We start from the raw sequence: 19,333 nt of genomic DNA on the forward strand, positions 1-19,333 counted from the left end.
GGGGTCGGGAGCGGGCGCCGTGGGCATTTGCCGAAAACGGAGCACAAGGGGATTGCTTTTGGTCTCCATCCCGCCGAGAAGTTGTTCTGGCGGGAGGACGGCGCCGCGTCTCGTGCCACTCGGAGGAGAGGGATGGGTGTTTCTCCACGGCACAGGGAGTTTGCGGACGGCGCTGGGGCATCCCCTGTGCCCCGCACAGATTTAGGCCGAGCCTCTGCCCAGCGCTGCCTGGAGGGCACCAACCTGTTAGCAGCATCTTGAGAGCATCCTTCTGTCTCCGTGGAGTGGCGCAGGCCTGCCCCCAGCTATCGGTGATGGATGGCGTTTGTGGCAGGCGTAAATCCGGCAGGCTCGCAGGGCATGATCACCAGCAGCAGCAGCAGCAGCTCAGCTGCCTATTTCTTGGTGACCAGTGTGTTTAGAGGCTGGCCTCTGGTGGGATCTCTGGGACTCGGTGCTTTGAAGGAGTGCTGCGATCCAGGAGCGCAGAGGAGAAGGGCAAGGGAATGTATTTTCTGCTTCTCACTGCCATATCCATCACGCTCAGTGTTGTTGGACTGTGCTGTTGTATCACTACTGACAGAGGTTATTAATTTCAAACCTGTAAGTCAGCATTTCAGAAAATGTCTTAACTTTGTTTTCCTAGTCCCAGTGCTCCCACAGCATCCACCAAACAGGATGTTAGGACACAGATAGGAAGTTAGCACCTGCCTTGCACCTGTGAACACAGGTACCACTGTGCAGAGGGGTTTGATGTCCTGAGACCCACTCTTGGGTCTTTTGGCTGCCAGGCACCAACCTGGGGTTCAAAGGCAAGAGAGAGATTCAGGAGCCCAGGTGTGTGAGACTGAGCTCCTCTTTGTTCTCTAGACAGAAGAAACTGCCTTAGCAAATCCACAGCAAAAGTACAAGAGACAGGAGTCTGTAAAGCACAGTGAGGTTAGTTCTCCAGTGGGAGGGGAAAGTACCTGACATCCTGCTCACAAGAGGGCCTTGGTAGTGAAGACTGAATGCCAGTCTTGAACTGAAAATCCTAAGGAAGTAGAGAACAGGACGTAGCTGCTGGAGCAATGTGGTGTCAGCAATGCCCACTGTCAGACAGCATGGCTGCTGTGTCCCAAAACACCCAAGGATTTTGAGAAGTTACCCTTTCATACTGCACCAGAGGGAAGTGTCTTCAGTCTAGAGGTCATTCACTCATAAAAATCTGAAATAAGATTGGATGTCATCTTTCCACCAGGAGATGGAAAATGGAGGTGTTTTTGCTAAGGATCCAAAACATGAAAGAGTCTGGGTGACTGCAGCAACAGCAGGTTGCCTTTCAATCTGACAGCATATGCCTTCTATGAAATTGTGAGATTTTCTTGAGAGTTGGCAGAAAGCTGAGCTTTCTCAGGAGTTTTTCTGAACCAGCTGTTGCTTTGAATGAAGTCCAGGGAAAGTTGGGCAACAGCTCTTCTCACATCTGATGTGCAGTTAATGCTGGGTGTCATCAGCCTTAGAGTAGTCTGTCAAGTCCAGGAAGATTCAGCCTCCTGCTGCTACCCAGCAGGGATGATAGGTCTGTGAGCAATATACCAGCAAATGTCAGCTTTACAGCTGGGGAGCAAAGTGCCCTGTGGAGGGTGCGGACTTGGAAAAATATCATGAAGGTGCAGTGGTGTGAACTTGCTAAGGTCAAAAAGAGAATACAGGAATTACTGGTAAACCACATCAGATAGTATGAAGAACTTCTGTAAAGTTTGCAAGGGTAGCTGGTCCTTGTGACTATGACTTAAAGGAAATCATCCAGGTAGTGTCTGAGCTGCTTGATCCTGCCTAGGAAAAGCATGGACCTCCTTTGGCAGCTTGCTGAGGCACAGAACAGCTGAATTTCTGGTACTGGCTGTGCAGGTGGTTATACAGGTAGTGTCTGCCCAACTACAGGCAAGTAGGTGTGGGCAAGAGAGGTTTTACTGTAGAAGCATGAAGTGGTGACCATGCTAATAAAGAACATAACAACTTCCCTCCAAAATTTAGGAGGGCTTGAAGCAGAAGAGGTTAGTGTGCAGCAGTTGCATGATGAGCTTCCAAAAGTAGGTTATGGGGTTGCCAGGTCACTGTTACAGTTCCAGTGTCCCTGTGACTGTCAGTGCTCATGTGAGTGACTGACATAAGAGCCAGAGGCAGCTTCTGAATCGGTGCTGTCCTCACCTGCAGCACGGTGAGCCCTGTAGCACTTGAGAAGGAGCTCTCCTCACTGCTGCTGTGGGACAGCTGATAACATCACCTTTGTGGAGGTCCCACACAGTCTGTTAGCTTAAAGGGTCTGTGAGTAATGGAGAGAGACAAGGAGGGAAGAGAGGGAAGTAATGTGTTTTACACCAGTGAACATGCAAATATTCTGTTTTTCTGTCCCACATTTCTTCCGTGCAGGAAATGGAGCCAGTGTAATGTTTAGGTTTCACTTTATGCTTCTCCTGTCCTGGCACAACATGGTAGCACTGCACAGCAGGGGACCCTAAAGCCCTCAGCAAACATCAAATAGTGAGGAGTGACAGGTGATGACCCCAAATTCTGGTGCCAATATCTTCTTTGTGAGGATGTGAAAATCCAGTGGAAAAGAAATACAAGGGAAGGAGGAAGAACATCCTTAAATTTGCACACTAGAAAATGAGTGCTGGCTCAGACCTGACCTGAAGGTGGGAGATAGCTTCCAGGAGATTGGATCTGCAGATCTGACTCTCAGCAAAATCACTAGTCTGCTCTCTGATGCTGGGTGACTCTCACTTGGAAAGTTTCCTGTGTGCACGAGAGCTGCTTTCTCCATGGGGAAGGGCAGTGCTTCCTGTTTTTCTACAACATTGTTCCCTCCTCCCTGCTCTGGTTTCTCGGGCAGACTGGCAGTCCTGTTGCATCTGGGTGAAGTCTCTCCTTTGTTTGCTCTCCTGTTTCGCCAGACTGACTTTCCTACTTTTTAATCTTGGCGTTTGTTCTCCGACTGCCACGTCGCTCATGTGCTCACAGGGCAAGGTGGCGTGAGGAACAGCCAGGAGCACAGCTGCAGGTTGCTCCTGACAGATCCCAGAAAAAAAAAAAAAAGCTGTGTGATAGGTGAGCTGGTTTTGAGGTCACATGCTGGGTAAAGATCTGTTTCAAGGCGTCCTTTCCTTATTGCTGCTACAGAACAGGCATTGTTGGAGCAACGTCTGCTTTAACAGCTCTGCAGCGGATGTGACACCTGCCAGTGTTTGTGACTGAACTGAGCAAAGCCCATTTTCCTTTGCTCTTGCTGGCACTCTCACCTACTGATCTATGAATCTACAGGTAGTGACCAATAAGGGATGCTTAAAAGCACATCTGGCCTTAACCACAATTTCATGGTTATGAGGCAACAGTCTCAAGAGTTGACTTCCTCGCGCTTTCAAGGAAGGTTCTTGCGCCTTTAAAAAGCGAACCAAACAGGCTCACACAAGCTCCAAACAACAAAAGCCACCATCTATATATAATCTGCAGGCCCTCCAGGGGAGCGTGCAGGCTGCTATGATGTCAGTGGCTCTCTCTGCCAGCCTTTCACACGCCTCAGAGGCCGAGGCTCCGCACAGCAGAGCTCTGTGCTCCTGCCTGTCACTGCACAGGGCTGCGCTCGGGGTCACGAGGCTGCGGCTGCTCCTGGCTCTGCAGGAGAGCTCTGCTTGTGCACTTCCAGTGGGCTCCTGGATGCACGGCTCCTCCTGTTGCCATGTCTAACGCTCTTGGGTTTTTTGAAGTCCTTGCCAGGCAGGGCTGGGGGAGGTCTACTGAATACAGCATCTATGTGAGAAGAAAAATAGCCTATTTAAATGTCAGTAGCTAAGCCCTATTCCTGTGCAGGCATATACTTGTGCAGTATGAGTAATGAGACAAAAGACAGGCTTCAGAAATGAGGCCTCAGATTTAAATATCTCCAAGAGTCTTGGCTGAGTGTAAGGCCCCTCCAAATGTACGCTGTCTGTGCAAGCACTGCTGGAATGCTCACCCTAAAGGGCAGGGAAAGGAGTGAACCAGTAGGAAGCACCTTTGTGCTGCACCTGCCATTGTATTATCCTGAAGAATTTTGGTTTGTTTGCCTTGTTTTTAAAACTAAGCCAGGTGACTTCAAATGCTGTGGGCAGACTGACAGAGAACAGAAACTTGGTGCATAAATTTGGGGCACATCTCAGTGCAGTGGGAATGTCCAGGTGAGCAGGTTGGGCTCTGAAGTGCTGTCATGGGAAAGTGTGAGAAGTCACCCCTTTTTTGGTCCGTGGTAAACTTGTTGGACTTCATTTGCTTTAGGGACATTTTATAACTTCTCTGATATCATCTGTTCCAGGATCAGGCTCCTCAGGTGGCCTTTTCCCCTGAACAACTGCATGCTTTCTGGCTGGGTTGGCAGGTGACGTGTTTGCTGATCTTGATCTAGCCTGTAATTTATGTACTTTTTTGCTGGTTATTCTAGCACGCACAAACGCATTGCAGCACCTGTATCACCTCAGCCTCCATATAGAGCTTCAGGTAACTCCTCCTATCCTAAAGAAAATAGGAGGGACTTCAGGGAAGAAGTGATGACTTGGATGATGCCTTAAGGGTTTCTGTTTGACCACACCTGCCAAGCACAGGCAAAGAACAATATTGGTGGTGGTGTGAACTATCCCAGAAACTCATCCTAAAGAACAACAGTCTGTCCTTTGGTTCTTTCCTATGGGATGGATATTTGTGTAGACCAAAGCTTATCCACCATCAGGTAAAATCATAGCTGCTCTGTAATTAAGCTTATCATGGATAAATTGTTCTGCAGTGTCTGTGTGTTGTGCTACAACAAGTAACATTTGCAAGAGATGTGTGGAGTATTGTATGTCATGTACTGTCTGTGACAATTTAGGAGTTCAGGAGTTGTGTTAGGGCACTGCTACAGGTGTCCCAGGGTTAGAAAAGCAACAACTTGCTGTTGATGATGTATGCATTTTAGAAAGGGATACTGTATTCAAGCTTACCCAAATTCATTTGCTTCTCTGCAGGCAACATGGTGGAATGGTGTTTACCCCAAGATATAGATTTGGAAGGTGTGGAATTCAAATCCATGGCAAGCGGGTCCCACAAAATCCAGTCAGATTTCATGTGAGTACATCTGAGCTATGTTACTTCTTCCTTTCTTAGCTGTCCATGTACACCACCAGCTCTTAATTCAGAACATGCAAGAAAAATACCTTCTAGGAAGTAGGGTCCTGCAGAAACCGGCTTGCTAAGCTGTTTCTACCTGTGCCAAAGATACTTTTCAGACACTTTCAGTATCATGTTAAGTACCAGCTAGCTGCAGGGATCTGCTGTATGTCTGCTTTGCCTGTGGAAACCAACTGGGGCAGGCCAGCTTCTCACTGGTGTGCAAATCTTAATGTGTACTGGGCAGATGATCTGGACTGCCACTATTGAGACTGTCAGCAGAGGCCTAGGGTGAAGGGCAAGGAATGGCAGAACTGAAATTGGAAGGATTTTGCAGGAGCAGGACTTAGAAAAATGTTCTTAACTGTGACAGGGCTTTTGATTCCTTTAAATGTTGTTATAAACAGGTCTTGCTTGCTTTCTTGTTTGCTAGTTCCTTCACTGGAAACACATAAGAGAGGAATTTTCTGCATTCTGCTAACCCAATGTTGCAATGCAGCAATGTTTTGCAATGAACTGCAGTGTCACAATTCCTTTTGGTCAGGAATAACAGTTACTTTCTTAAAGGCATGTGAACTGAACTCTTGCAGTCTGATGATCAGAGTGTGCTTCAATGTGCTGGTACCCAAAATATGACCAAGTAGCTGTAGTGTACTCAGACTGCATTCACTGCAGGCTTCTTCCTTGGAGGAAGGCCTCTGCACTGACTGAATGATGCATTCTGTTGGTCTTCCTTCCAAGTTACTGATTTATTTTATATTTACTGGCCTGTGACGAGGCTGGTAGGGGCTTTAGTGGGAACTCCTGGGAACTCTTGCCTTAAATATTTTGTCTTGCTGCTCAGAAGACTGGGGCACCCAAGGCTTGTCCACAGCCCTTCAGTTAGCAGAGTGGGATTTCAGGGAGCTCCTTACACAAGAAAATATATTCCCAAATCAGCAATTTTAGCCCTCAGTTACCTTTCTTCTTCTTTCCTCTTTTTAACACTAACCCTTCTGTCAAACCTTTGTCTGCAGTTATTTCAGGAAGGGGCTCTGTTTTGGCCTGGCCTGCTTTGCCAACATGCCTGTGGAGAGTGAGTTAGAGCGTGGTGCCCGCATGAAGTCCGTGGGCATCCTCTCCCCTTCCTACACGCTGCTGTATAGGTACATGCACTTCCTGGAGAACCAGGTCAGGTAAGTTCCCTTGGGAATGAGCCTGGCCATTCCCCACCTGGGAGAGTAATGTTCCTTCTATGGAGAGCAGTTTTAGGCAAGTGAGAATCCAGTGACAATGCTCTGCTGTGATTTCCTTGACTGGCTCTTTCTCCAGAAAGTATTACAGGTTCACAGTGTGAAGGAGACAAGGAACTGATTAGCAGCGGTCTGTTCCTTCCTTAACAGGCTAGTCAAATGTCACCCAAACCCCGGTTATTGTAGGCAGACATAAGTGTCACAGGGAGAGTTGAGAGAACAAGAAGTTCCCCTTTTCTCCTTCTGAAAACCATTTTACTAGGGGTTTACAAAAGGCTTCTAATTGTGTAATGATGCTCCTGGCTAGCTGTGTGCTTCAGTTATGTCGAGTGGATCTAGCAGCAAAAATGGTGATGGTAGAAAACTGTTCCTACCTGAGTGTATTTCAAACAGGACCAGTGCTATGCACACCCCAGCTCACTGCCTGTGTCAGCATGTGTGTGTTCTCTGGCTGCACTGAGAGCTGGCGGTCCTGATGTTTCTTCATCCCTCTTGGATGACTCTGTGCACTTGAGGCACCCAGGATCCCTTTTAGCTGGGAGAGCAGATGTTTGCTGGGGGCAGGGCACTAAACAAATAGTATGGGGGTACTACAGATCTCCCCTTTTTTCCTTTCTTTTCCAGACACCAGCTGGAAATGCCAGGGCACTACTCCCATCTAGAGGCATTCTATGATGACAAGAAAGGAGTTCTCCCTGATAGCAAGGGCACCCCCAGCTCTCAGCAACCTGTCCACTGGCTGCCTTCCATCCACAGATACATGTACCCAGAGATGAAGGTGAGGCAGGTGCCTGAGGCCTGCAGGAATGGGCAGAGGGCTGCTGCTCCTTGCTGGTGCCTCATACTCCTTTATGTAAGCAGTCACTCCCGCGCTTTGTAGGCTGCTTAGATAAGATTTTGTTACTTGGACCGTTGCAAGCTGTGTGCTGGTCTTGCTCCCACATTTAGACTTAGCATCTGTGCATGTGTCCCTGCTTCACCTCTAAGCTGTTTTCTTCCCTTTCGCTCCACCTGCAGATCACACACCCTGCTGGCTGTATGTCTCAGTTCATCAAATTCTTCGGTGAGCAGATCCTCGTCCTCTGGAAGTTTGCCCTGCTGCGCAAGCGCATACTGATATTTTCACCACCCCCAGTTGGAGTTGTCTGCTACAGAGGTATGTTTCCAGGGACACTGCAGAGCTCTGATCATGTAGGCTGAAGCATTGCAGAAATTGCCTGCAAGTACTGAGGGGACAGACGTCATGCAGGTCTTCAAAATCCATTGTGACCATGCCTTGTGAAACCACCGCTCAATCTGCATTTACATGCTTCCTACCAAATGCTTTTCTTCAGGCCTCGTGAGTAAGGACACATCTGGCACTGTCAAACTCAGTTCCTGTCAGCACAGGACAATAAGAGCACTGACTGAATGTGTGGATTCTAGAATGTGGGATTCCTATGGGAGAACTGATTATTTCCTATGCAAAACAAGATGTCATCAGTTGAGAAGTTCTGGTGTTCAAGGGCATTTCAGGGCTCTGACCATTGTTTTCCTAGAGACCTGTGGGAGAACTGGGCAAATGGGGTTCTGAGTGCCTTGAGGGAAACCAAAACCATCTCAGGATGTACTTCTCTTGTCCGCAGTGTATTGCTGCTGTTGCCTTGCAAATGTTTCTCTGCCTGGTCTTGGAGGAACTGTCCCAGAGTCCAAACCATTCTTCTATGTGAATGTGGCAGACATAGAAATGCTGGAGACAGAAGTATCATACGTGGCCTGTAAGTATGATGGATTAGGCATGATGTTTTTAGCTTCAGGCTGCAAAATGTCTTGAGACACCAGACTGTGGAATAGAACTGATGAGAAATAGGTTGTGCATGGAATGACTAACTATGCAAGCAGGAGAGAACAGTTGGTCTGCTGGGAAAGCAACATGCTGCTCTGAAAATCTTCTCTGGTTTTGGCAGGTACAACAGAAAAGATCTTTGAGCAGAAACGGGATCTCTATGATGTCTACGTGGACAACCAGAATGTGAAGACGCATCACGAACATCTGCAACCACTCCTGAAAATTAACAATGCTGACAAGGAGAAGTACAGACGGCTCAATGACCAAAGGTAATCACAGAGGTCTGGGTGCTCCTGACAGGAGATGTGGAATAAAGAGGACACTGTTCCTCTGTATTTTCCTCCTTGTAGTATTTTCAAAATACCCCACTGGTTCAGCTCATCTCTTGAAGATTCTGGTCTTCTCATAAAGCTTTGAGGTTCACAGTAGGTATGTGCAATTAACTTGTCTCCCTTCTCTCAGGCAGATGTTAATGTATTCTCAAGAAGTGGGTGAGGATTGCAGCTCCTGTGAAGAGGACCTTTTTATCTTGTGAGTGGCTACCTCTAATACTTAGTTGGACACTGCTAGTTTTAGGGAGCCTCTTGCTCTGATTTTGTGTTGCACTGTTTGGTGTATTATGAAACAGCATGTTTGACATAATTCCATAGTTAGCTTTCTTCCTATAGGGTTCCAAAACCAGACTGGCTTTTCTTCTTCAGATCATCTTCCTTTCAAGAAGCCAAAATGTAGTATCCACTGGGGTTGCTTACGTGCCAGAAGGGAGAAGTGAATTTTAAAAACACAATTAGAGACGTAAGAATGCCCTTTCAAACATAAGCGCTATTGCCAGAACATTTGGCTCTGGAAAGGACAGTGTTCATGGAAAGCAGGCACTGTACCATACTGGGGGTTGGTACAGTGTGGAGATCAGACCTGCATGTGAAGGATTGGCTCACTGATGTGGCTGACTTCATACCTGGCAAACAGAGGAATCAGAACTGGGTGTAGAGTGAGAGGTACAGAATTAGATAAAAACCACATGCCTACCACCTCTGAAGCCCTTCTCTGCCTGTTGCTACTCACACTCTGCAGCAGGTGAGAAGTAAGGGGATGAAACTGTGTCAAGGGCTGTGGAGGCAGAGCTCTGATTGTTAAGCTTCACAGGTGTAGCCAGGGCTCTTTCAAAATAGCTTTGCATGTTTCTAGGAAAGCAACAGGTAAGAAGTAGCTCTCACTGGTGTGTTCTGCACCAGTAATGGAGAATTTATTTACCCACTGGCTTATCAGATGGGTGACAACACTGTTTCCTCCTTTACATTAGGGGAGCTGTAGGTGTGATGTACCTGCTTGGTGACCACAGATCACACTCTAGCTGATAACGTGGCTCCTTCTGAGGGAAATGCCACCCACAGATGGGAGCACCCCTGTCAATTAACAGTTCCTGCTTTATCTGGGTCACCATAGAGTGGATGGAAAAGCACTACAGTGCCACCTAACAAGGTGGGATCTCTGGCTGAAGGGGGTTCAATGCAGTTCTGCTGCCTGTTTGGTGAATACACTGTCGTTTTGGAGAGTGTGTGCAATCCCTTTCTCTGACTTTCCCCCATAGGTTTTTCATGGAGCAGAACAACCGCATATTCCAGACGCTGATGGAGGTGTCAGCCAGCCAGGACAAGACCCTGACAGCTGAGCACGCACGAGGCATGGGCCTGGATCCCCAAGGGGATCGAAGCTTCCTCATGGACCTCCTGGAAGTGTATGGCATTGATGTTATGCTGGTCATTGACAACCCCTGCTGCACTTAAACCAAGGGCAAGAGAGATGGGGAGCAAAGATCACTTTTTAAAGACTACTGGACATTGCTTAGGAGGATCACTGGAACTCACCACAGCCACAGTTATTTAATAACTTTATATGGAGAGTATTTATAATTTTAAAACAAAATGTGATTTTATTTTCTCACACTCAACTTCCCAGTGAGTACCTGCTCTAAGGGTCCTTTTGGTTTTGTCTCCCTTTCCCTTTCATTTGTGTTTTTTTGTTTTGTCTAGCTAGGACCAGTGGCACCTTTGCACCAAACCTCACTGTTGCCAGTGATAGCTAGGTTTTGGCCTAGCCTGGATACCTGAGGGCTGAAGACTTCAGGAAAGCACTTTGTTTGATGACAACCAATGTGAAATGCTATAGCTGAGCTTTCAGACTTGGCTGGAAAATCCTCCTATCAACTCCCCCTTCCACCTGGGGACTGAAGAGGGCTTTAGCACAAGCTGTTAACGGCCCAATCTCATAAACAGCTCCTACCAAGTTTATTGGCTGGGACAGTTAAACCAATGATAAGAACCAGGACTCCTTTAAATACTCCTCACCCAACTTTAAGGTGAATTGGAGCCAAGCCACCCTTCCTTGTAAATGGCAGAAGAAAGTTTGGGATTGGGGATGCTACAGGATCTTCTGACTTTGCTTACTGGAGCAGCAGTTTCACTTCCAGCATCTAAGGTGCTCTAAACTGGCAGAGACTGCACCTACCTATCTCATAGCTGGAGAAGAGCAGCCTCTCTCCTCAATCCATCCCACCACCACCTTTGGCTTTTAGTTGCATCCCACCTGCTGCTTTGGTTTAAAATCTTCAAACCAGCAAGATGGTCTCCATTTAACAGGGACCAACACCACTGAGCCACTTTGCAGTCACTTTATTGTCCAGCCTCAGCTCGGATGGTGCTGGGCTGGAGAGAGTAGAATAAGAATGCTTTAAGTACTATCACTAACCCTTCCTTTGTAGCTGATGGGACTTGTTGCTCCTTTGCTTTAACACTGTCTGCTAATCCTTTTGTTGAGCCTTCAGCACTGCCTGCTGCTATCCCTGGCTTTCCATGTGAGACAGAGAACAGACCTTTCAGCTGGAACAACTGAAGTTTGCAGGAGGTTCCCTTGGAGTTTGGTATTCTTACCTGGCACAGCTGCTAGGAGCAATGTTTACAACGAAGTCTGTCTTTTCTGGGCAGAGCTGTAGAACCAGATGAAATAGATGTTTTCTTATGCTGTTGAAAGAACAGGATTCAGTTCCTGAAGGACTAGTCATTACCTCCAAGAAGGCTGTCCCAGTAAAGAGTAACCCCTTGGCCATACAAAATCCAAGAATGCTACTGGGGGTTCTATGTGTGACATACAGCTTTGCTCCAAATCCTTCAGCCAGCAGCAATATCAGCTTTAAGCTGACTGTTTCTTCCTGAACTGTGGCTATAGCTGATTAGTTGCTGCTTCTATTGTTACAGATTTCAGCACCCTTGGAGGGTTTCTGTGCACTGTAGGAATGCAAACTTCAGCTGATGTATCCATTTGTCCTAGCATTTTATAGGATGAGACAGAGCCTGAACCACTCTAAAGCAGGCAAGCACCTTTTTGAAACAGGTGAAGCCAATGTTCTCCAAGCATTACCCTCTGTAGATTGTCTTCCTCTGGAAAGGAGGAGGTAATTGTTCCTGCAATTTGCCTGTCTCTGAGCAGTCATTCCCCTAGCTGCTTTTTCAAGGCTTTGGGATGTTTTTGTACAGAAGAAAATAGGCTGTTGTTCATACTATCAATTGCTCACAATAACTGTAACATCATCCTTAGAAGGTTGGGGAAAAAAGTGGGAAAAGAGGTAAAAACAGCTGAGTATCATTTAATGGAAAGACCAGTCTCTTTTCCTTAAGAAATGGCTTTGTTTTGAAATTGACACCTGACATATAAAAGTGGCCCACAACCTCCACACTTTTTTCCTCTAACTTCCACTTCAGTTTTAACATGCTGCCTGCAGTGATGATCCCTGAAGTACAGCTGAGCTGCCCTTGTATTGCTGTCACTTCTTCAAACATCAAAACAAAACCAGAACTGAAACTAGTCACAAGCAATTTCTCCTCTCACTTTCTTGAAGGTTTGCTACATAGTTTAGCTGTAATCATTGTTAATGACTTTGTTTTCTTTGTCAGTAGTTCTTTTGCTAAACTAAACAGAAACAAACATTTGATTTAATGTTGAAATTTTACAGTCACTGCAGTCAGAGTCTTTCTAACACCCTGCATTAGAGCAGTGTTGTTTACAGACTGTTGGAACATGAGATCTAGTAGACTGCACTGACATAGCCCACTGAGCAGAAGCTCCTGAAATTCCTATTTGTCATTTATTAAACCTCTGCTTTCCAGAAATCCGGTCCTCAGTTGTTAGCAGTAGTACGGGTGCAGAAGCATCAAAGCAAGCAGATTGCTGCAGCAGCATCCATGTGCTACATCCAGTTGGATGCTTGCAGCCTATCTTGTTCTTCCTTGGAATCATGTTCTTCCTTGTAATTTTGCCTATCAAGCCTCTCTTGGCAGGTAACTGCTACAGAAGTCAGGAAGTTGTCCAACAGAAGACAGAACAAGAAGACTTTTCTCTCCTAACCCTTTCCTTATTTGATTAGCTGCAAAAGTGCTTTCACCTGCACTCCTTTTCTAAAAGATAGTGCTTTTATTTTCGTCACATGGGGAAAGTTCTTGAGAAATGGGTAATGGGTACATAATAGAAACAAATTGTTATAGCTTGGGACATGAAGGACTATTCTGTGGAACCAGTTTAACTGAGTCTTACCTTTCCAGAAGATACCATAATTCAAGGTAAAACAGTTATGTACAGATATTCAAAATCCCCTCCTGGGCACTCAATTGGTGCTTTGTTGCATAGTAGCAGCTGGGAGACATCTACTGGGTATGTTTTGAATCAAAAGAGGGAGGAAAATGTGGGATAAGATAGGATATTGCTGATTTATCTTCTTCCTTTGCCTTTACAGTGGTGCCTTCAGTTTCTTGGGTGTAATGCCTCTGGTCAGTTGCCGTGATCAGAGCCCAGGTTTGAATGGTGGTTACAGTAACTAGGTCTGTGCTGTGCCCCTGTGTATTCTCCAAAACTCAAATTGTTGGATAGCCAGTGCAGGTTCTCAGCTTGTACTTGCTTGACTTGAACCAGGAGAACAAGAGCTTCCTGCCTACATCTTAACTCAAGCTGCACTAGAAATGTATAATCAAGCAATGAATTATTACTACTTGTATTATCTGCACTGAAGGTAAAGCTTATGAGAGACATAAAAGCTTGGTTTTCAAGCTGAACAAGCAACACCATGCCAGACATTTAAATCATCCAAAAGTCTTCTCACTGCAAGGTTAGGCCAAGCTGCATAGAGCCAATAAAGAACTATAATGGATACTAGGAGAAAGGCACTTTATGGAATTAGAATTCAGATCTGTCTTACAGACATGCCACTACCTTCTTTTCTGGCATACATGAGGTACTTACTGCAGTGATCTTACAGCCAATGGTCACCACGGTCACAGGAGCTGAGCTTGCCTGTTCACCATCCTTTTGGGCAGAACAAAGTTCCATCACCTTTTCAAGTGGAAGTAGCTCCCTGTACAGGTTATTCAGCAAAGCAGGGTTAATGAGCAAAAGGCTGGGAGTAGCTGTGGCCCTCCTGGCCACAGACTGTGCAAGGAACAGGCATGCTTTGCTCAAGGAGGTGGAAGGACAGTGGCTCCTGGAATAGCAGGGCAAGAGCACTCTATCCTAAAGCAGAATTCTAAGTAAAAAGCATGCACACTAACCCAAACTCTCATCCTGGCATTACTTCTAAGTTAGTTGCTGTCTTCTTCCCCCCTTCCCAAAACCAGTGGTGTAGTGATTATGAGAAAGGACAACATAAATGTCTTTTACAAGGGACTGGAATGTATTAACAGTGTGATCTGTCTAAAACTGAGGGTACTAAATGCCTATGAACCAGGATTTTAGATCTTGGTTAATGCAACATGTCATTCAAATAGGAATGTTTAAATGTGGTCAAAATAAACAGGTGCCTTGAGCTGGTCCATCATTAGATTGTTATCCCTCCTTTTTATTTCTGTTACAGTATTTTAAGCCCTTTTAGAATGGACTGTAAGTTGAAGCCAGGATAAATGTTTTCTTGAGTGGGACCTAGGATTCCACTCCTCCTGCCTGTCTTGGAGTTTTACAAAGGAAGATTTTTGTGTTGCTATCAGAAAGAAACATGAGAACTGAGTCCTTTCCTCAACACTTTAGATAGTGGGTTCAGCTCCTGCCTATTTTATGTAGTGTTTATCTCACACCTCCCTTCTGAACATTGCAATTCAGAGGCCTAGAATTACCCTATACTGGAAGAACTCTGAACTGCAGAGGAAGGAGAAAAACTACTTGAATGGTATTTCTACAAGCTACTCAACTTATGCTGATATGAATATTTAAATACCAGCCTGTGTCTCAGATGATCCTTGGTACTTCAACATCAGAACGGCATCAGCAATACCAATTCTAAAGGAAACACATTGCAATGGGAGCTATGGAGGAGAACTAGTGATTTTCCCTGTAAAATGGTACAGATGAACAAGGAGCCAGTTCTTACCATCTCACCCCTTGCAGCAGGCTGGGTGTAATTCTAACAGCTCTGAAGTTGTTTGCATCTTGCAGATGTGCGGTTGCTCCCATAGGCCTGTGGCTCTGTAGAGAAACTGCTTACTAAAAACATGGGTATTTTTTAATACAATTAAAGCTTACCTTTTTGAAATGGCTGTTGCCTTGTCTTTCCTGCCACTGGAGAAAAAACACATTGCTGATTTTATTACAGAAACGTCAACTTGAGGGAAAACTCCAATGGTGAGACCTGCCCTTGACTCTGAATGAGCCAGGGGCTGCAGAGCCATGTCCCAGGTGTCTCTGTGGCAAGCAAAAAGCAAAGCACAACCACCATGTTCCTTGGAGAGTGACCCAGGGCTCCACTGAGCACTCTTCATTACTGCAAACCAAAAGACAGACAGCACAAACCAGGTCTGATCACCAGCCTAACTATGAAAAGGAACTAGCAGGCTTCTCTTCCCTTCAGTCCCAGTCAAGAGTTACAGAACAGCTAGGGCTGGAAGGGACTTTAAGGGTCACCCAGTTTAGCTAATTTGTGTCTCTACAGTGTAGTCCAGGAAAGAACATTCAGCTGGGTTTCAGCATCATGCATCATACCTAACCCCGCTTCCTCTTTCAAGGCATTTTTCCTTTAAGATGTCTCCAGCAGAGGATGCTGTTGGAGCACAGGCTGCCAGAATTCAGTCCTTAATAGAGCTGCTGGAAGCCAACTCACTTAGGTCTGTATTTTGACAACAGCAGAGAGTCAACAAGTGAACTTAGACTAGACCACAGCATAACACATTGACCACAGACAATCACATCAGAAAAATAAGGACAATTTTCTTCAAGGCAGAATCATGTGAATTTCTCAGTTAGAATAAGGGCAACAGATAAGCTTGCCTAAGTCAGTAATACTTCCTTTCAGCAATTAAAGCAAAGCTATAAACAAAAGCTCATAAAAGCAGCAAAACTAATTATGGTACTGAGGCTCAAGTGGATGGAGGTTGCATATGGAGTGGTGATCACTGTTTACATTAGAGAAGAGCAATCAGACACAATAAATAATAAACTTTATTTGGATATCCTTACTGGCATTATACTACTGCAGGAATAAAAGGAATATTTACCAAAAAAAAAAAAAAAAGACTCACTTTGCTTGTTAAAGAGTCTTTCCAAATGTACTTCATACAGCTTTGGGTCAATGATGTTTTCCAATTTGCTTCTGTGCAAAATACCTAAATTGGTCAAAGGAATACATTTCTACTATATAATTACTGGAACTCTGTGCTGTTGAATCTGGCAAGATGAAAAAATTAACAAATATATTCTCAAGATACATATGGGGAACTTTTATACTTGCTCCAAAGCTTTGTATCACCAACCTCCAGTTTATTTTGTGACAGAGTTGATAACCAATCATCTATTTTAATGTGGCAATTCCAATGTTCCATAGAATTCCTTAACATTATTCCCCCCAAATATTTTTTCCCAGGACCCCAGGTTTTGCAAGATTTTTACATGGGTAAAGTAAACCTAAACTCTTAGAACACAAGGACAAGTATACTTCAATTTTACTTTAATATACAATTACATTACAGCAGTAGCATCTGGCAAACAGCACTCAGCCTGTAGTGCTGTAAATGATGACTTCTTAGGGGAGGGGGAAAAGAAGATGTCATCAAGTTAACATGCATTTTTCAGAATTTTCATTTGCATTTTTAACCCCTTTGAGACCAGTCAAATCATACACTTCCAATGGAAGTACCTTGCACATAAAAATAGCCAAAAGGCTTATTAGTCTAGTGGGGTTAATCAGGTTGGTTAGGTCTCATGTGCCTTGAAGAGACAGACCCTGGTGAACACTGGCCCCTCTGCCATGAACTTTCACTGTACCACTGCCTGCAGCAGCTGCTCTCTTATTTTGGGATCACAGAAGAAGCGGAGTTTGCGGGGTAGGAGCTTCACCTCCACAGGCATCGCTTCATACTCCTCATTATCAATGCCAAAGGATCCCTCAGTGCCCTGTGTGCAGTGAGTTAAACATCAAATGTTATTTCAGTAATGCTGATTTTACTAATAAAACACAACTGCATACTTAGCTCAGTCTCAACCAAGATGACCCCCTGCCTCTGCCTTCCAGCCCATTTTCTCTCCACAACACAGGGAGACCTATCCTTCACCACACAGAATGGATTAAGAGTCTGATGCATGAGATGTTACCTCACTTAGTTACTAATTAGTGATAATTAAACGCTAGGAAGCTCTAATGACCCACATTGTTTATACTGAAGGATTCTTTTCTATTGGAACTACAATTATGTGAACTTAGATCTTGGGTCTGCCAGTGGTGACATAAACTAATCTGCAGAAATGCCTGTTAAGTAACTTCTATTAAATCCATGTTAAAAACCCCTTTCAGCTTTGTTTTACTATATTGATCTGAAACATGAGATGCAAAGTAATTTACTGGCCAGGAATTACTCAGCAGTAGAATTGTCTCAAGTGTTTAATGCTGATACAGTCACCATGTGATTAAAACCATTCATCAAAATGGCAGGCTGACTACCTAAAAACAACTTCAGTGACTGCTTTGTGTGCCCTTGACTCATGGGAGGGCTGTGAGTACTCAAACCAACTCCAAGGGAACTGGGACACCAGAGCAGCACAGGCTAGGGGAACCAGTACAAGTTCTGGCAGCCAGAGGTACAGCAAAGCAGTTCACCTCCATCAACATGAACTGGTGAGACTCATCTGGGCTGCCTCCAGTTCCTTCACTGGAGCTGGGCCATGGAGTCAAACAGCACTGCTCTGTACCATGCACTCCATGTTCTGAAGATCTTAGCAGCAGCTGCAGTATGAACAGCTCATTTTATACCACAACCCTTACTTATGGCCCAGCTGTACTTAGCCCAGCACTGCACAGTATTCTTTCAGAATCACAAATTTGCCATGATCTGAATTCAGGGCAAGCATTAGGTTAATCCTGACATCATCATTCATGATTTTTATTTGGTAGCAACAGATTTTTTTTCCCTTTCAACAAATTCTTTATCCCTTAATATGGAATTATTTTGCCAAATGATAGATCACTTGAAAACAGAAATTGTCTATGAGATTGATTCAATGTCCTTGTAAAAACAAGAAACTGTCATCCCAGGGCTGCAATAACAGCTCAGAGGTAGGAAAACACAAATCTAAATTACACAGGCAGGCACAGCTTTGTCTTTCTCAGCTTCATAATTTCAAAGTTTTCAGGCACTTCCTTATACTGATCTCAGCTCCCCTGCCCTGTCTCACCCTCCTTTGTCTCTAATATTTATCTTCTTCTCTACAGCACAATGCCTTCTAGAGTACACATCTTCAGTGCTAAGGAGAAGATGATCTGCATATCACAGCATTACAGAATGTTTGAATATACAGTGGATCATCAGGTCCAACCTCCCTGTTCAAGCAGGGTCATCCCAGAGCACATTGCACAGGATTGTGTCCAGATGATTCTTAAGTATCTCCAGTGAGGGAGACTCCACAAACTCTCTGTGCAGTCTGTTCCAGTGCCTGGTTATCTGCACAGTAAAGAAGTTCTTCCTAATGTTCAGGTGGAACTTCCCATTTGTATGCAATACACTCAAGTAAGAGACCCTTTAACCACCATGACTGCCTTCATAAAAGAACCGCCACTATCTCCTGACAGAACAAAGCTCCCCCATCAGGTTTACAGACTACTTGGGGAACTTCAGTACGTCTGTCCCAGCAAGGGACTCATGGCTGCACTGTGGAACTGAGTGTCTCACTTGCAGTGTAATCAATCTCCCAGATTTAGAGTAGGAATTTCTTAAAGTGCAGCATCAACAGGTACAAGAAACAAAGTGAAAGAGTTTTTCAGCTCTCCCAGCTTCTCACCTCTGGAAGTTGCAAGATGCATCTGCTGGCTTGGATGCACTGACTCCCTTCAGGGCACATGTGTGGGTCACGCATCTTTTGACTTCTGTCCAAACCAAAAGAGAGGTAAGGTAAGGACATGCTTCTCTCACAAACAGCCTTCTTCAGGGATGGCATTTTGTTGTGGTAAATCACTATGCATTTGGTAAACTTAGAGGTTATATACATAAATATTCGTGGGTTTAACTGTGAAAAAGTAGAGGAGTCCTTCCCTCTTCTGCTGCAGTCAATGCATATCATAATGCACCGACAGCCTTCAACCAGCTTCTGCTCTGAGGCTTACTAATTATATTTGAACATTGAGCAGAGTTTTGTGCTCTTCACTTTCATGCTGAACTGTGCACTTCCTGCAGTGACTACCATCTCGCAGGGTCATCCCAGAGCACATTGCACAGGATTGTGTCCAGATGATTCTTAAGTATCTCCAGTGAGGGAGACTCCACAAACTCTCTGTGCAGTCTGTTCCAGTGCCTGGTTATCTGCACAGTAAAGAAGTTCTTCCTAATGTTCAGGTGGAACTTCCCATTTGTATGCAATACACTCAAGTAAGAGACCCTTTAACCACCATGACTGCCTTCATAAAAGAACCGCCACTATCTCCTGACAGAACAAAGCTCCCCCATCAGGTTTACAGACTACTTGGGGAACTTCAGTACGTCTGTCCCAGCAAGGGACTCATGGCTGCACTGTGGAACTGAGTGTCTCACTTGCAGTGTAATCAATCTCCCAGATTTAGAGTAGGAATTTCTTAAAGTGCAGCATCAACAGGTACAAG

The 19,333-nt window shown here is 45.1% G+C and overlaps 1 protein-coding gene and 1 long non-coding RNA gene across 2 annotated transcripts; one reads left to right on the plus strand and one right to left on the minus strand.

Moving 5' to 3' along the window:
- Positions 1 to 5,020: 5,020 nt before the first annotated feature.
- On the plus strand, positions 5,021 to 14,788 carry DENND11 (DENN domain containing 11). Its single transcript, XM_014309232.2, has 8 exons — positions 5,021 to 5,118; positions 6,177 to 6,335; positions 7,017 to 7,170; positions 7,410 to 7,548; positions 8,018 to 8,149; positions 8,339 to 8,489; positions 8,683 to 8,751; positions 9,812 to 14,788. The coding sequence occupies exons 1-8, from the start codon at positions 5,024 to 5,026 to the stop codon at positions 10,005 to 10,007; spliced, it is 1,095 nt and encodes a 364-aa protein (XP_014164707.1). The 5' UTR covers positions 5,021 to 5,023; the 3' UTR covers positions 10,008 to 14,788.
- A 1,390-nt stretch (positions 14,789 to 16,178) lies between these two features.
- Positions 16,179 to 18,633, minus strand: LOC115948483. Its single transcript, XR_004082310.1, has 2 exons — positions 18,520 to 18,633; positions 16,179 to 16,641 (listed from the first exon to the last, which is right to left on the minus strand). It is a non-coding gene; the product is annotated as an uncharacterized LOC115948483 (long non-coding RNA).
- Between the last annotated feature and the right edge of the window lie 700 nt (positions 18,634 to 19,333).

Source organism: Geospiza fortis, unplaced genomic scaffold (genome assembly GCF_000277835.1).
Source record: "Geospiza fortis unplaced genomic scaffold, GeoFor_1.0 scaffold8, whole genome shotgun sequence".
In the NCBI taxonomy this organism is placed as follows: Eukaryota; Metazoa; Chordata; class Aves; order Passeriformes; family Thraupidae; genus Geospiza; species Geospiza fortis.